This window comes from Rhinolophus hipposideros, assembly GCF_964194185.1.
Source record: "Rhinolophus hipposideros genome assembly, chromosome: 8".
Classification (NCBI taxonomy): Eukaryota; Metazoa; Chordata; class Mammalia; order Chiroptera; family Rhinolophidae; genus Rhinolophus; species Rhinolophus hipposideros.
Genome location: NC_138054.1, coordinates 79,861,614 through 79,877,368, shown reverse-complemented (window position 1 = coordinate 79,877,368; position 15,755 = coordinate 79,861,614). Strand labels below are relative to the sequence as shown.

Genomic DNA, 15,755 nt, shown 5'->3' with positions numbered 1-15,755 from the left:
ATAACTGCTCACATAAGAGACTCCGCATAATAAAAGACATTAACATTTCTTCCACATACTTCAGCTGGTTTTAAGAATACTGGACAGCTCAGTTTAATAAAATTCTCTTTAGAAAAATCAGAACAACAAATTTTAATGTAATTAGAAGCCTTTATCATTGACAAAATAACAGCCTTATAGCAAGTATTTACTGGAAGGGTTTGGTTTTACAAATAATACACAATTAATAAAACGTAGGTATGATTATCCAAATGAGCAGGAGGCAAATGATGTAATGAGTTTCAAGAATATTATATGGCTTTACACTAGGAATGAAATTTTATGTCCCTTTTCTTTTGGAATTTAAAATACATGTATAATTTATTTTGATGTATGCTGACCTTTTTAAAAAGAGGGTTCAGCCCCTAAGTCAGATTTCAAAGTCAAATGAGAGACAAATTACCTACTAACAGAAAGCAATGGGCTTTCTTATGCAGAATAACCCCAGTAACTAAAAACTGAAAAATAATTATGCTGAACTCTTTTGTTTAAAAAAATAAACCCTAACTATAGAACCACAGTAATTCAATTTCCATTATCAATTGATCAGGTAAACTTGAATTTATTAGAAATCTGGCAACTTATTAGAACTTTTTTGCTTTTAAAAAATTAAAACACCATCATATAAATACATACATTTAAGCAACTGCTATAAATGAGTGATCAAATAAAAATTAGCATGCCATTATGGGGAAGGGGTATATTTATGTCAATCTCATGTGGGTACCTACAAAGATGAGTTTCTACCTCAATATAAAGTATATGTTATTTCTCAACATACACATTACTGTAGCAGGCTCATAAATAAAAACAAATGAATTGGGTTGGGGAACAAAAAAGATGACAGGAGTGCAGAAAATCAAATTTTTCAGAAGTCATAATTTGTGCCTATTTAAAAAAACACCTAATACAAATCTAAAGACCTCCCTCAACTGACATTTTTCAAGTTTATATATTAGATTGTTAGATTTAGTTCTGTGAAAAGTTGAATTCTGAATCTATTTTCTCTGAATGCTGCTACAGCAATAGTTTACATCAACAAGGGAAAATCTCTAAAGTGAGATTTAATGTTTATAAAGTTATGTTTTTTCTGTTCTACAAAATAGCCACACAAAAAACCTATAAAGTAATATCAGAGGAACATTTCTATAGATATATTTTTAGTTGGTGAGAGTAAAATATAATTCGCAATTAAAAGGACTTTGACATGGAACCCAAGTTTTGTTCTTATGTTTTCGCTAAGGTTTATATTTTAGGATGGGTGGTGGGGAGCACAATAAATTACTTTCAAGAATCACTTCTATTCCCAGTCCTAATTTTCTTGACAACTTTGTAGGTGGTACCAAAAAACTTTTAAAAAACACAAACAACTCAAATTTTATTTGTGGACCCTTTTTCTTTCCAAGAAAAATCAGGGTTTTATTTAACTGTAAATCTATTAACTGTATTTATTTATTTAACTGTAAATCTAAATCTAATTTAGATTTACAGTTATAGCTTCAAATTTTACTTTCAAAGTTTAAAAGCAGCATTTAAGGAATGTTTGGTGTCTTCACTTGTACACATGGGCGTAAGAAAAACAACTGATCTAAGCTTTACCAAAATACCCATGTTGACTTGAAACTACTCTAAAACGGACTATATAATTTCTTTATCAGTTTACAAAAACATAATAGGAACATTAATAATGCCTGTTAACTGTACTATGTAGTAAGTACACTTTTAAAGAGAAATAGGATGTACTTTCATTAGCAAATATTTCCTTACTCGAAATCAAAGGAGATGCCATGAAACCCACAATATGATCTAGCCAAATTCACAAAAAATTAAGTGACTTATGATTTTGAAATCCAATACTGCTGTCATAATAGACACCAAACAGGAACAAAACACAAAATAAAGGTGTGTCCATTTTAATTATTCCCCAATGGCTTATTTTTATAATTTAAAAACATTTTAGACCCACCTAAGAACAAAACGAAAGGGAAAATTTTATGGTAATTTTAAAGTGATCCAGACTTTTCTGCACTGTCAAGTTTGGATTCTTTTGTTCCTCTTATTCTCAAGCAAAAAAGTCATTATAATAAATCAGAATTTCTAAAGGAAAGAGGGAAATAGCTGTGATGCCTTGGCCAACAAAACGTTAGGGATAGTAAAAAAAATAAAAATAAGCAGTATTAACAGAAAGTCAGAAGTTATGTCTACTAGATATTTTTAAGCGTCTCTTATAGGGCATATGTTTCTCAAAGCAAATTTACGTAGCAATAGAAAATTATATTCCTAAACCAGTAACAAAGTGGTAGTCCCCATCATGTATACTAACACTGAGTTTAGTCCGCAGTGCAATTGACGCCACAATACTAACATTTTTTCTTGTCATATGCATTCACTTATCCAGCAAATAAAGTTTTCAGACAACAAATTATCCTTTATAGAAAGAATGTGGGTCAAAATAAATTGCAGCCTGCTTCTCTAACGCCATTTTATTTAACGCAAATTATTCAATGCCTGCAAGAATGTTCAAAAGACTTTGAACCTGTTTTATAAAAGGATAAAACTTCAAAATTAGAAGAGACTATGAGAGAACACCAATCAATGAAGTGCTATTTGTAATAAATACTAGAATTTAGACTAATCCTCAGTCTGATAGCCATGATACATACTGGAATAGACAAGAAATTTTGCATGAATTTGATCACTCACATAGGCAGTTATAGTTTGAAAACAAAATTCCTTGCAAGGATTACGAATAAAATAATGTTTTAGGACACAATTGAATTTGAAATAGGTAATGTTTTGAATAGATTTTTGAGTTTTATTGAAATCTTACATGAACAAGAAATTGGAAATACAATCACATCAAAGAACAAATTGTCACGGCTTTGACGTTTGAGCCAAACAAATTTTGTAGGGTAGATTTCAAAAAGGTGTGAAGTTATAACAATTTAAAAACACAGTTAACCTACTTCTAGGAATGCAAAACATACAATCATAGGTTATTTTCAATACAAGAAAACTTAAATTTGTTTGCTTTAATCTCTTAAAACTACTAAGACAAAGCACTAGCTTGTATTTTTATTTACAGCATACTCCATACTCCTATGTAATCTATCTCAAATCCAAAAAATGAAACTGTCCAAAACCAAAGGTTCTGCAAAATCATGATTTAACAGTGTGCTGAGCTTGTTTTGAAGCTAAAATGAAGCCTGAAACGATAAAAGCATTGTAACTCCCAGAATAAGGGAACTCTGCAAGCCCAATAATGTCCAAGAGCATTTATGAAAAGAGGAAAAAATAAAAAGACTTGAGTATATACACAATAGTGATTTCTTCGGCCCAATACAAATGGCAGCAAACTGCTACTTAAAGATGAAACAGTTAAGCCAATTTTTTTGAAGAATGTAGATCTAGTGCCAATCGTTCTTGCCAATATCATTTTCAAGCCCTCACTTGTCTATTTCCACTGTTGCCCATAAGTATCCTGATAAAATTCCTGGTTGTCATTATTGTAACCATAGTTACCAGAATAGTCACCACCTTGTTGAAGCGGCTGCTGAGCGATGGGTTGGGAACCCCAGTTCTGTTGGTTGTTGGTCTGACGACGCTTGGAATCAGGTTGGTTGTACCCATCTGCCTTTCTCTTGCCTCCTACATTGCCCCCACGATTGCCCCGAGCTCCACGGGAACCACGGCCTCTCTGCTGTTGTGCAGGACCCCCTCTGCCACCCCTAGAGCCTCTTGGTGGTCCCAAAGGTGCCCCCCTCTGTGAATAGCCAGCTCTACCTCTTGGAGGAGGTGCTCCCCGCCCCCTTGGTGGTGGTGGAGCACCGCGCCCTCCCCTTCCTCCTCCTCTTCCTCTTACTGCGTAGCCATCATCATAGCCGTAGTAGGGGTCTTCATAGCCTCCACGATAGTCGTGATAGTCGTAACCATAATAATCATCATAGTAATCTTCATAGCCATAGTAATCGGGGGGGTAGCCATAGCCACCTCTCCCCCCCCCACGACCCCGACCTCTAATTGGAGGTGGCATGCGAGGAGGAGGGTGGTAGTAATAATCTTCATACCTGACAATGGAGGGGAGGGAGAAAAGAAAAAACAAATTAGTTTACTTCAAGACTCTTCCCGATTGTTCTAGTAACCTTATCTCCGTTATCAAGTTATCCTCTGTTCAAAAATCAATTTACTAAAACGCAGACTCACGCAGTGCTTCTGGAGGCCTGTCTAGCGGCTTGGCGCTCTTTCCTTTTCTTGTCTGGTGGCTTGGCTAAGACTATTTCAATTTCTTCCCCTTCTATTTCTTTGCCATTCATTTCATCCATGGCCTACATAAAATTAGAAAAATAAATTTATTATACAACTAACAGTACTTTAAAATATAACTACATTAACATATCTGTGCCAGTTAAAACACTAATAAACAATTTAAATATTTTAATTTGTGAAATATGAATCTAGCAGGAAAGTAAAAGAACACAAGAAAGTACTTCTTTCCCTCAATCTCACCTTCCTATATTAAACTATATTGAGAAAACTGATTCCCTACTATTATATTTTAAAATGTAAAAGAGCTGCCAGAATTCCCTACTGCTGTTCCTTTGTTCCAAATAACTAACTCCTCAAAGCTTTGTCATACCAAAGAAGCAAATTCACATATGGGAAAAATGACAGAAACTTTTCAGGATTCAAATTTTTAAATAAACACATGGCATTCAACATGTAGGTCTTACACGGTTCTTCTATAAAAATGTTAAGGATTTGAAACACAAATGAGGTTACTAAATGAGGTTAGCAGTGAAACTCAACAAGAAGCTGACCAAAGAAGCCTAGGTTTCCCTCACAACACTTAATCTGAAACATACTTTGCCTGAACTGTTAAAAGCAGAGTCCAGAAAAGGCCTGAACTAATGAAGTCTCAAGTACTCGCCTGGAAAGCAGTAATCAAAAGCATTCTATGCTCTTGTCCTTTATGTTGTTCCTCCTAACAGCCCCTGCCACACTTCAAGGTTCAGGTAACTCAGTAACAAAGTATCACCTCCTCATCATAGCTTTTCTGTTTCCCTATACAATGTTTTCCTCTTTGGACATACATAAATTCTCTGTCCATAAAGAGCATCTGGTGATTTATAAGTATCTAGACTAAGATTAAGTCAGTCCTCCTCTAGATACTAATTTTCCTCCTTTACCATCTTAGCTTTTGGCTACTTTACCTAAAGAAACTAAATGAGTCTTGGTATAAACAAAAGAATGGAGCTCCTACTCTCTCACCCCACCATCCCTAAGAATGTGATTCCAAGTTGTTGAGCTTCAAGTTTTATAATTGCATAGATTTCCTTGGCAAACCATCCTATCAGTTTTTATACAACCAGTTATTTAACACCAATTGAATCAAAGGAATACTTAGAAGGTATAAATTTAATTATCTGTTTCATATCATTAGCAATTTAAGAAGAAAAACATTAAATTCTGTACTAAGCTGTGAATTTTATAAGCAATATTGTCTAATTAGCTGCCATCAAAAATCAAACCAATAAATTCTAACTAGTCAAAGATTCTTCTATAAGGCACATTAAAAGCAGTACCCTGGGCAGGAAACAAAAATTGCTCAGCTAAGAGGTGGAACCACTCTATCGACAGAACATGTAGAAAAAGAACCAAGCCTGAGTAACTGAGGATTTTGGATCCATCTTCCTAATTACATCAAAAGGCTTTTATTAGTTTTTTCCCCACCAAAGGTTCACACAAAGAAACAGGAAGAGGAAGAAGAATCTGGAAATTTCACCCATCGAAGATGGTGCTGATCCATTATCAACAGAAAACAGCAGAATATTCAGGTTTTATGTTCTAGACACCATATGAAAACATCTTTTTCAAACTTTTCATTTATATCAAGGAATAAATCAACGGTTATATGCAAGAAATATCTAACAACAATTGAAATTAGACAAACATAGTCAATACTATTAGAATTCTAAAATCACTAAAGACAAAATTATGAAGAACTAATCACTTCCTCAGAACACATCTAGTGGATTAAATATGCTGCACTGTATATAAAGTCATGTAAACTGCTCAGTTTCTTTCACAGGCCCACAAACCAAGGTAAACAAAGTAGTTATAATACATTCATTACCTGTTTAGTATTTACAGCTGCTAATTACTATATACCTTGTAATGTTCCAGGGCATCCTGCTACCGAAGTTTAGGCTTACAAAAACAACACAGAGATTAAAAATAACTTGCCTGAACAACAAATAAAATAGAAAACGGGGAAAAAGATTTGCCTGAGATCACAAACCCAGTTAATAATAATCAGGCTTTGAAATATGGAGTCTTACCTGTTACACTACTACCACGTCAGAGATTATTAAAGAAAGTTCCAGAGTTCGGCAAAGCTGAAAACCAATTTTATTTCAGTTTTTAAAGTTACTTTATATATTTAGCAAGTTTCTATATTTAGCAAGTTTCAACAAGAGAATTCAAATATCAAGAAGCAACATTTCAAAATTTCTACCTTAACAGCTGCGCCTCTGTCTTCAAAATGAACAAATGCATAATCTTTCAACTTCTTCACTCTTTCAAGTTTTCCAAATTCAGAAAATGACTTTTCCAGTATTTCTTCTGTCACTGTAGTAGCCAAGTTTCTCACAAATAAAACTTTCACCTAATACAACAAATACATAAAATTGGCTACTTAATTTTAGCTGGTCTTAAAGTATTTCTTCATATTTTCATGACATAGGCATTTCTTCTCTAACATATTAAGTGCTATCATAAAAGGCATAAAAACTACCAACAAAATGATTCTGACATTAGTTGCCGATTGTAAGTTACTGGTTCCTTCTCCTGCCCTACCATCAATGTACCTGACACTGTGAATAGGACCTCCAAGAAACCAACACATAATTATTATTAGCTTACAAATTTAAGATGGTCCTTAAGGCCTGCCACCGACCAAAATAAGTTTTTTCTTTTTTTTACCCCTAGACCTGGATAAGCTAATTCTAAAATTCATATGAAAAAATAAACGAACAAGAATAGCCAGGAAAAAGATTAAAACAAAATTTAGAGACTAATCCTACCAGATACAATAAACTAAAATGCTTCAATCATTGAATCAGTATAGTGTTAATCCGGATAAAGATAAAAGCTGGATCTGTATCTCACACTGTATACCAGGATAAACTCCAAACAGTCCACCCCCCACAAAAAAAAAAAAAAAAAAAAAAAAAAAAAAAAAAAAAGGATGAGGGTGAGGGGGAAACATTATTAGAAGAAAATAATGTTATATGATACTTCACTGGGAAAGGCTTTGTGACTTAAAATTATAAGCTATGAATCTACAGTGTATGAATTGAACTACTAAAATTAAATGACTTCTACATTGAAAAAAAAATTACTATAGGCAAAATTAAAAAAAAAACAATTTATATACCACAGTTAACCTCTTGTATCAGTTCCAGAAAATAAAAAAAAAAACAAACAGAAAAACTGAACAGAAAAATAGACAAAATTCATAATTATATGGTTCATACAAAGAAACACAAATGGCCCTTAAACATAGTAAAAACTTAAACTCACACATGGTAAGAGAAGAAAAATCTTAACAGCTGAGATACCATTTGTTATCAGACTGGCAAAATCCAAAAGTTTGACCATACACTATATTGACGGTAAGAAAAATAGGCCTCTTGTATTTTGGTGGTAGAGGGTAAAATGGTACATATCTTACAGAGGGGAATACGGCAATCTTAACAACAGATCCATTTACCCTTTGTCCCACAATTCTATCCCTGAGGATCTATCCTACAGATACATCTGCACCTGTATCAACTGACAAGCTTATTCATTACAGTATAATAATAAAAGATTAGAAACAACCCAATGTACAGATGGTTGAATATACCACAACACATCCACAGAATGGAATATTAAGTAGGCACAAAAAATGAGTAAGAGCTCCAAGAGCTCATATGAAGAAATTGCCAGGATACACTCTTGGTTATTTTTGCATGTCCAAAATAGGGATCCAACTTACAGTCAATGTGATAGGCAAGCTGTCATAGTTTAATGGCAACATTTTATAATTTCTTAGTGGCACATGTAATAATGGTATACCTTCCTTAGAGCTGATGAAATAGAATGGTAACAGTAAATAAAACAAATATAAATCAGTGCATACAGTAAGCTACCAGCAAACACTTGTGTAAAAAGTAGGGAAAGTAAGGATATATACTCATATATGTCTGTATCTGCCTAATGAAACACTGAAAGGATAAATTGGAGACTACTAAAACTGGATGTCTATAGGATCCAAGGGGGATATAGTAGATGGGGCTAGGAACTGAAGTGGGTCTTCTCTGTCTAGATTTTTGAGCTAAAGAAATATATTTCCTATTCAAACAAACAAATAAAATAACCTAACATACCACTGAATAAATTGTTGCCTGAGGTTAAGAGCTATATGAATAAAAAAGAACTGGGGAGAAGATAATTAATTCAACAGGTGAAAAACATTTAACATTTTCCACCTCTACCCATTTTTTATTTTTTGCAATGCTGTCAATATTGAGGTCTAACCCTACATTAGATAGGCCTCCAGTGATTTATTCTTTTGTTAACATGGAACTTTTCTTCTTTTCTGAGATGAAATCATAACATACTACATAAAAATTACTGTCGAAATTGTGTAGAGAAAGATACATTTAGGCTCTTAGGTTCCATTTGATTATAAAACTGACCCAATTTGATAAAAGAGCTTCAATAAATTATAACACTGATAGAATGAAATAGCAGAAGTTTTACTCTACTGGGTAAACTCCCCATTAGAAAACAATAAAGGAGTCAGTATTAATCAATCAACTTTATTCAATCTTTATTGTTCAAGTTTATAGAGGTCTCCTTTACATTCTGAAATTTGTTTTTGATCCAGGAAGAATAGTTACTAGAATAAAATCTTGAGGTTTTCTACCCCTATAAAAAGATTTAAGATATATTTCAATGTGAAAGGTTACCACAGTATGTGAAAAATGGTCAATAAGTAAATTAGAAGCTGCACTTTAGATTTTCTGGGGATTTTGTTCCCCACTTCTATGTGTAATATATTTATAATGCTATTTTTAAAATGCTTTTATAGATAAGCAACACTTAGGCTACACTTAATTTCTATAAGGTAGATTCGTTGTAAGAGATCTGAAGGTATTTTTCCAACCCCAATAAAACAGATGACATCCAAGTTCAGTAAGTTTGCCTAAAGTCACAATTGTATTAGAAGAAACAAGTGAAACTGAAATCAACCTAGTAAAAAGATCAGGGCTATTTAGATTACTAGTCCCTGTCCTAGATACCCATCTATTCAAGGAATGTGAGAAATAGATACTGAGCAGCACATGTGAACGCCTCTCTGGTTTACTCTCAATGGATGTTCTCTGCTTCACCCAAAGGTATTCTTGTGTATGAAAACTTACACTATAGTATAAACTGGCGCAGTCCTCCAAACTAACCAAAGTGAGAACTGCCTCCCCAGAACCTGGAATAAAAAGCTGAGGAAAAGACTCCTCAGTCCAGAAAAATCTATTAATTTATGGCCATTCATTGAGCTGCAGCCTCCCTGAGAAGCGAAAAGACATATACCAAAATACTCAAAAACTCTCTAAAAGCAGCAGAGATGCAACTCTGTGCCCCTTCAGTCCCAGGGGTCATCCAAAGGGAAGCCGAAGAACCAGGATTCATGGCACCATCATTTACCAGGCAAAGATCTTGGCAATGCAAGTCTAGCACATAGGAGGAAAAGAAGTCCTTCTACAGGACTTGCCATGCATACTTTGCCAGTACCATGTAACAGCAAACATGACAACCCTTTGCCTTTCTTCATAGGGACAATGCTCTAAGGGAGCTTCGTCATTAAAAAAGATTTTTTTTTAAAAAAGAAAAACTAGCTATAAATCTAAATACAACAATTCATGGACATGTAATCAAAGTTACAGTCTAGTCAATGAAGACTGTAATTCATAATCTCCCAAATTTTACTCCTCTCTTTACCTAATAAGACCCCGTCCTTATTCCCTTTTTTAAAACCTATGTATTGGGCCAGCCTGGTGGCTCAGGTGGTTGGAGCGCCGTGCTCCTAACACCGAGGTTACTGGTTCAATTCCCCACATGGGCCAGTGAGCTGCGCCCTCTTAAGATTGTGAACAGTTCCCTGGAGCTGGGCTGCCGTGAGCAGCCGGCGGTTGGTGTGAGCTGCTGACCATGTGCCACGGTGAGCAGCTGGTGGCCAACGTGAGCGGCCGGCAGCCAGCAAGAGCTGCCGTGAGCTGCTGTGAGGCTGGCGACCGACTGCCTCAGCCGGGGGGAGCACAAGGCTCATAATACCAGCATGGGCCAGGGAGCTGTGTCCTACACAACTAGACTGAGAAACAAGGGCTTGAATCAAGAGTGGATGGTGACGGTTGGAGTGGGGGAGGCGGAAGAAGGGGGGGGGGTTAAAAAAAACCCAAAAACCTCTGTATCCCTCATAGTGCCTAGCACTAAACAAGCTCTCAGTATGTATACAAATACTTAAAGGGATTTCGTTTCAGTTCCTTTGTTACATTTAATCTGCAGGAAATAGGATGGTTAATGGAAATTCCTGGATACCAAGATAAGCTGTTTAGTGTTGAAGCAGGTCCTTGCCTAAATAGTGCTAAATACTTTGTATTTATTATAAAACTTAAAAAGGTTGAGCTTCATTCTAAGTATAAGGTTTGAATGATAACTGCACCCCCACCCCAAGCAATTGCATTTACCTTAGCCATGACTTCTGGATCTGGTTCTTCCACAGGGTCAGCCCATTCAACTGTAACTACATTTCCCCATACTTTTACTTTTCCACTCATCAGCCGGCGTCTGGCTTGTGCTGCTGACTTGTGATCCTCATATTCAAGGAAGCAGAACCCCCGATTCTTCTTTTTGTCATCGGGTTGATGATAGAGAATAACGTCCACCAAACCCTCTGTTAAACCAACAGCCAGATAAATAAGCCAAAAGCATCCACCACACATCTACCGATTAGGCAGACCTAAATCCACTTGCTGAAGAACAAAAATAACTGAAGAAGCCTCAAAATGATTCACTAATAACCTAGTAGACAATTAAATCAGCATTATTAGATATGAGGTTTGAGACAGTATTTTATGTTCCCTTTTCATTTCAAGGGGTCATGAAGATACAGCCCTAAACAACAGGTCCAACTATTGTATTTTGACATATCACATTCCACAATGTTTTATAGTGAGATATAACATGACCTTATAATTTCTGAAAACACTACAAAGGAACTTAAAAACCAAATTATTAATATAAATCCAAGAGAAGTGATATTCAACAACTAATAACGGCCAAAAACTATCCTTGGATCTAACCTAAAAGTTACTGGTTTTACCAAAAATGAAAATAACTGCTAAATATTGGTGTTCCTCTCATATTAGTCCTGTACCCTCATCTTTCCATGTTTTTTTCTAGGTAGTAATACCAGCTAGTTCCTACTTTTAAATACTATATATATCCTTAAGAATGCTTACGATTTTATTTCGAGCCCAGACTTAAGACATTTCAAATTGAACATATCCAAAACTGTACTACCACTCCCAAAAATCAGTCTTCTCTAGAATTCCCTATCTAATAAACAGTACCACTTACCAGGCTCTCAAGCTAGAAACTGAAGACTCATTCTTGATTTTTTTCCTTTACTTCATTTCCCCTACCCAATTCCCAGTCAATCTATTTTTTGCATCTCCACTGCTATTACTCTAGTCCAATCTTCTATCTGAACTACTACGAAAGCTTCTACTCTTAACCCCTTCTAAGCCATTATCATGTTAACAGCAGGAATAACATTCTGAAAACATGACACAGATGTTATTCCCTGCTTAAGACCTTCAAATACCTTCTCATTATACCTACAATAAAATCCAAACTCCTTACATAGTCTACAGAAGCCCTGCCTACTTCATCTAAGTCCACCCCTAATTCTACCTTTTAACAACACTGGCCTTCTCTCTGTTACTTAAATACACTAAGTTCTTTCTTGCCTTAAAGCCTTGGCATGTGTCGCTCTCTTGGAATGCACATCCCTTTGCTCTTTATATGCTACATCCTCCTCATTCTTCATGTCTTGGGTGAAAAGCCTTCCATAACCATCAAAACTGGGATAGTAGCTATTCTCTAGCTAAATACCCTTTATTTCCCTCTTTCAGTGCTTACCACAATGTGTAAATATTTAATTTTTTTTTGGTCTTATTTCCTTTCCCAGATTGTAAGTTCCACAAGGGCAAGGAACAGATCTCTTTTATCGACCACTGTATCCCAGCACATAGCACAATATCAGCACTTAATAGGCACTGGATAAGCATATGGAGAATGAATAAATGGATAAGCCAGAAAGGAGATGACAGGTAATAAAAAAGTGATGAGGTCGGGACGGCCAGTTAGCTCAGTTGTTTAGAGCACAGTGCTCTTAACGAGGTTGCCGGTTCGATCCCCCACGTGGACCACTGTGAGCTGTGCCCTCCACAACTAGACTGAAACAACTACTTAACTTGGAGCTGATGGGTCCTGGAAAAACACACTTAAATAAAAGTTTAAAAAAAAGCCAATGGGGGGAAAGTGATGAGGTCAAAGAATTGTGCCATTAAGGAGTGTCTGACCAACACAATTATGATGGACAGTGGCTGTGGTTACAAAGTGGGATGCTAGAAGTCAAGATTCCAGAGTGGCTGGCATGGGTACAACAAGATCCCGAAAGTGACCTGGATGTGGAGGAGCTGAAATAAAGGACTGGAAATGAGTTGGTCATAAAAAACTAGGAGGCTAGGGTATTAGATGGTTCATCCACACAGATGTTAAAAGTATTAAGACTAAGTCAATTTAGGGCAGAAGAGGAAGACTAGAAGCAATCTTCAATTAATGAAAGACCGAAACCAGAAGAGCAATAGATGACAACTTGAAGGAAGAAAAAAGTACAGTATGTCTGGATGACAAAAATATAAAGGCATATTGTTTTTATAAGGGGAAGTAATGGTCTAAAACAATTTTTTAAACCATAGCTAGTATTTAGTGGATCCCCATCATTTAAAAAAAGGAAATACAATAGGAAATATCATACTAAGTCTTGAATAATAAGTATGGCTGCATTAAATTTTGTTTCAATTATATATAAATGTAGATAGATCTGTGATATAAAATGTAATTCTCAATCAATTCCATGAATTTAAAATTGGAAATTTTGAAAAACTCCGATCTAGATGAGGCAAAAGGAAGGAAGAAGGTAAAAACTGTCATCCCCTTTGCTCTAAAGCACACTGAATGTCACAGGGGAAAAGCCTTTAATTGAGGGCTACAGGACAACTGCTCTGGCAAAAGCCAAGGTTCTACTAAGGCAAAGAAGTGAAGGGGACATTCCAAGAAATTATGGATATGAGAGAACTTGCTTTAGTCCAAACACTATAAAGCAGAAAGGAGGCAATTTAGACATTGAATAGACATTTGAATTTTTAGATTAATATACACTTTTTTGCACTTATAATAGTACCACAGATTTCCCAACACTAACTTCTAAATACATTTTTGTTTTACCTGTGACTTTACTGAATTCTTCCAGAATGTTTTCTTTAGTCTTATTCTTCGGAATTGATCCAACAAAAAGCCTGTTGTTTGCCACAGAAATGCACACTCCCAGATGTTTACCAGGGCGAATTTCATAGCTGTCACACTGCAAGGAAGAAAAGAACCAGACACCCCACAACCACCCCAAACTCAGGACAACTGATCTCAATCTACAATATTCAACAATTTAAGGTCAAACACTTCCTGCTTCATGAACTCACAGAGTTCCCTCAGGCAAGCCATAATATAAATGGGTATTTTTAAACTTGTTAGTCTCTCATTGTAGTTTAGTTCACTGTTCTTCCACATATAAATGACTCTGTTATTCACTTTATTTTTTATATCTTATTTCATATTTCAATTTTATCTATCTAAAAAATTTTCCAGAGAATTTCAGAAAAAGTACCAGAGATTGATTAATCAGAGCCCTTGGAGATGAAATTAGATATAGACAAGCCATAGGCAATATAATAATAATAAAGAGTAACAACTATGTTTAATCAATGCAAAAGAAATTTAGAACTTCACATTCTACACAAAACAGAATTTTAATTATATACAGTTTTAAACTGCATATCAAACACAATACTTTCAAAATTATATGAAATGAGAATAAAAAATGTTTTAAATCACTAAATGATGGTTTCCTTGATAAACTTTAGCTCAACATTACTTACCCATTTATTTACTAAAACTTGTTATTATTAAAAAATGAGATCATCCTTACATACATTGCCAGAAATGTAGAAACAAAACTTTGAAAACTTCTCAATATTAAATAAACAAACTCCAAGGAAAAGTCTATAATAGAAACTAAAATCTGGGTCAAGACAGAGTGGAACTAATTTAGAGGTAATTAATGAAACCAAAAACCTTGGTGAATGAGGTTACAGTTCTAGAAGGATGAGAACTAGACTAAGTGATGTCTGGCAAAAGAATATGCCAAAAAACAATGATATTGTTATTTTAAGTTACTGAGATGGTTGTATCTCAATACCGCAGGATTGTAGATACACTTAATTTGCAGAACTTTGTTGCTGCTGCTGCTACTACTATTCCTACTACTACTTCTACTCTAAAATAAGAACAGAGTAAAAGGCCCTACAGAAAAGAATTTCTAGAAGACTGGTTATAAAATAGAAAAGAGAAAGATTAAAGACAGAGAGGACTGAAGGGTCTGAAAACAAAAAGATACAAAAGAACATACTTAGAAAATAAACAAATTGTATGATTATGCTATGACAAAAATAAAGATTCACAACCATTTCCTGAATTGTGTCCTAAAGTCACGGTCTCCTATCGTTGTTTCCCAGAATCCATCCCAGCCTTTATTACACTTTAAGAACCTATCCTAAAGTTTAAGAGCAAGAATTGACATCCTTTTTTTAAAATCAAGCGACCTGCAGAAGCCAGATATTCAAATGAAATGTTAGATACTAATTACTGTAATGAATAACTTTTTAGAATTATGGGAGATTTTCTCTAACACATTATTTCTTGGGTGTTTTCATTACATTTTTCCTTTTATAATCATAAAAAAACAGAGCAAAGGTCACAACCAATTCAGTCAATATAAAAACATTCAAAGAAAACAGTAAAGAAAACAAAACATCGTTAACTGCAAACAGTTTTAATTGAGGTAATTCTCTCAGATAATGGCTTACTGGACGGTGGGTATTTGTTTTATCACATACCAGTTTAACAGCTTCCTGTGCAGCCTCCTTTCCACAGAAGGTGATAAATGCATACCCTCTGTTCTGACCAGACAGTGGATCCATCATAAGACGCAGATCCCAAATGGGACCAGCCTTTTCAAAAAGGGGCACCAACTCATCCTCATATAAATCTCTTGGGATTTTACCTACAAAGACCTGAAATAAAAACTCTGTATTAGAATCCCAATGTAAGCATTTGATTTTAGAGCCATAAAGCCTAACTGCCTTTTTTTGAGGGGTTGGGGACACAAAGATGGTTAAGAAGGAATGGGGACAATTTGAATCTTTCAGAGTTAACCCTAATTTTTATTTTAATGACTTTAGAGCCACCAACATAGAATATTCTATATTGAAAAA

At 35.1% G+C, this 15,755-nt stretch overlaps 1 protein-coding gene across 12 annotated transcripts in view; it reads right to left on the bottom strand.

Annotated features, from left to right (window-relative positions):
- Nucleotides 1–868: 868 nt before the first annotated feature.
- HNRNPR (heterogeneous nuclear ribonucleoprotein R) overlaps nt 869–15,755 on the bottom strand; it is a 33,243-nt gene continuing 18,356 nt past the window's right edge. For 6 of the 12 annotated variants that reach the window (XM_081057750.1, XM_081057758.1, XM_081057754.1 and 3 more), the window contains 6 exons: nt 15,378–15,554; nt 13,654–13,789; nt 10,827–11,032; nt 6,554–6,703; nt 4,243–4,364; nt 869–4,106 (listed from right to left, as the gene is read on the bottom strand). In XM_081057750.1, coding sequence (XP_080913876.1) covers nt 3,494–4,106; nt 4,243–4,364; nt 6,554–6,703; nt 10,827–11,032; nt 13,654–13,789; nt 15,378–15,554 — 1,404 coding nt within the window. In that variant the 3' untranslated portion in view covers nt 869–3,493. Of the gene's footprint in view, nt 4,107–4,242; nt 4,365–6,553; nt 6,704–10,826; nt 11,043–13,653; nt 13,790–15,377; nt 15,555–15,755 lie in introns of all 12 variants that reach the window. The other 6 variants (XM_081057760.1, XM_081057749.1, XM_081057756.1 and 3 more) reach the window with 1 other exon arrangement.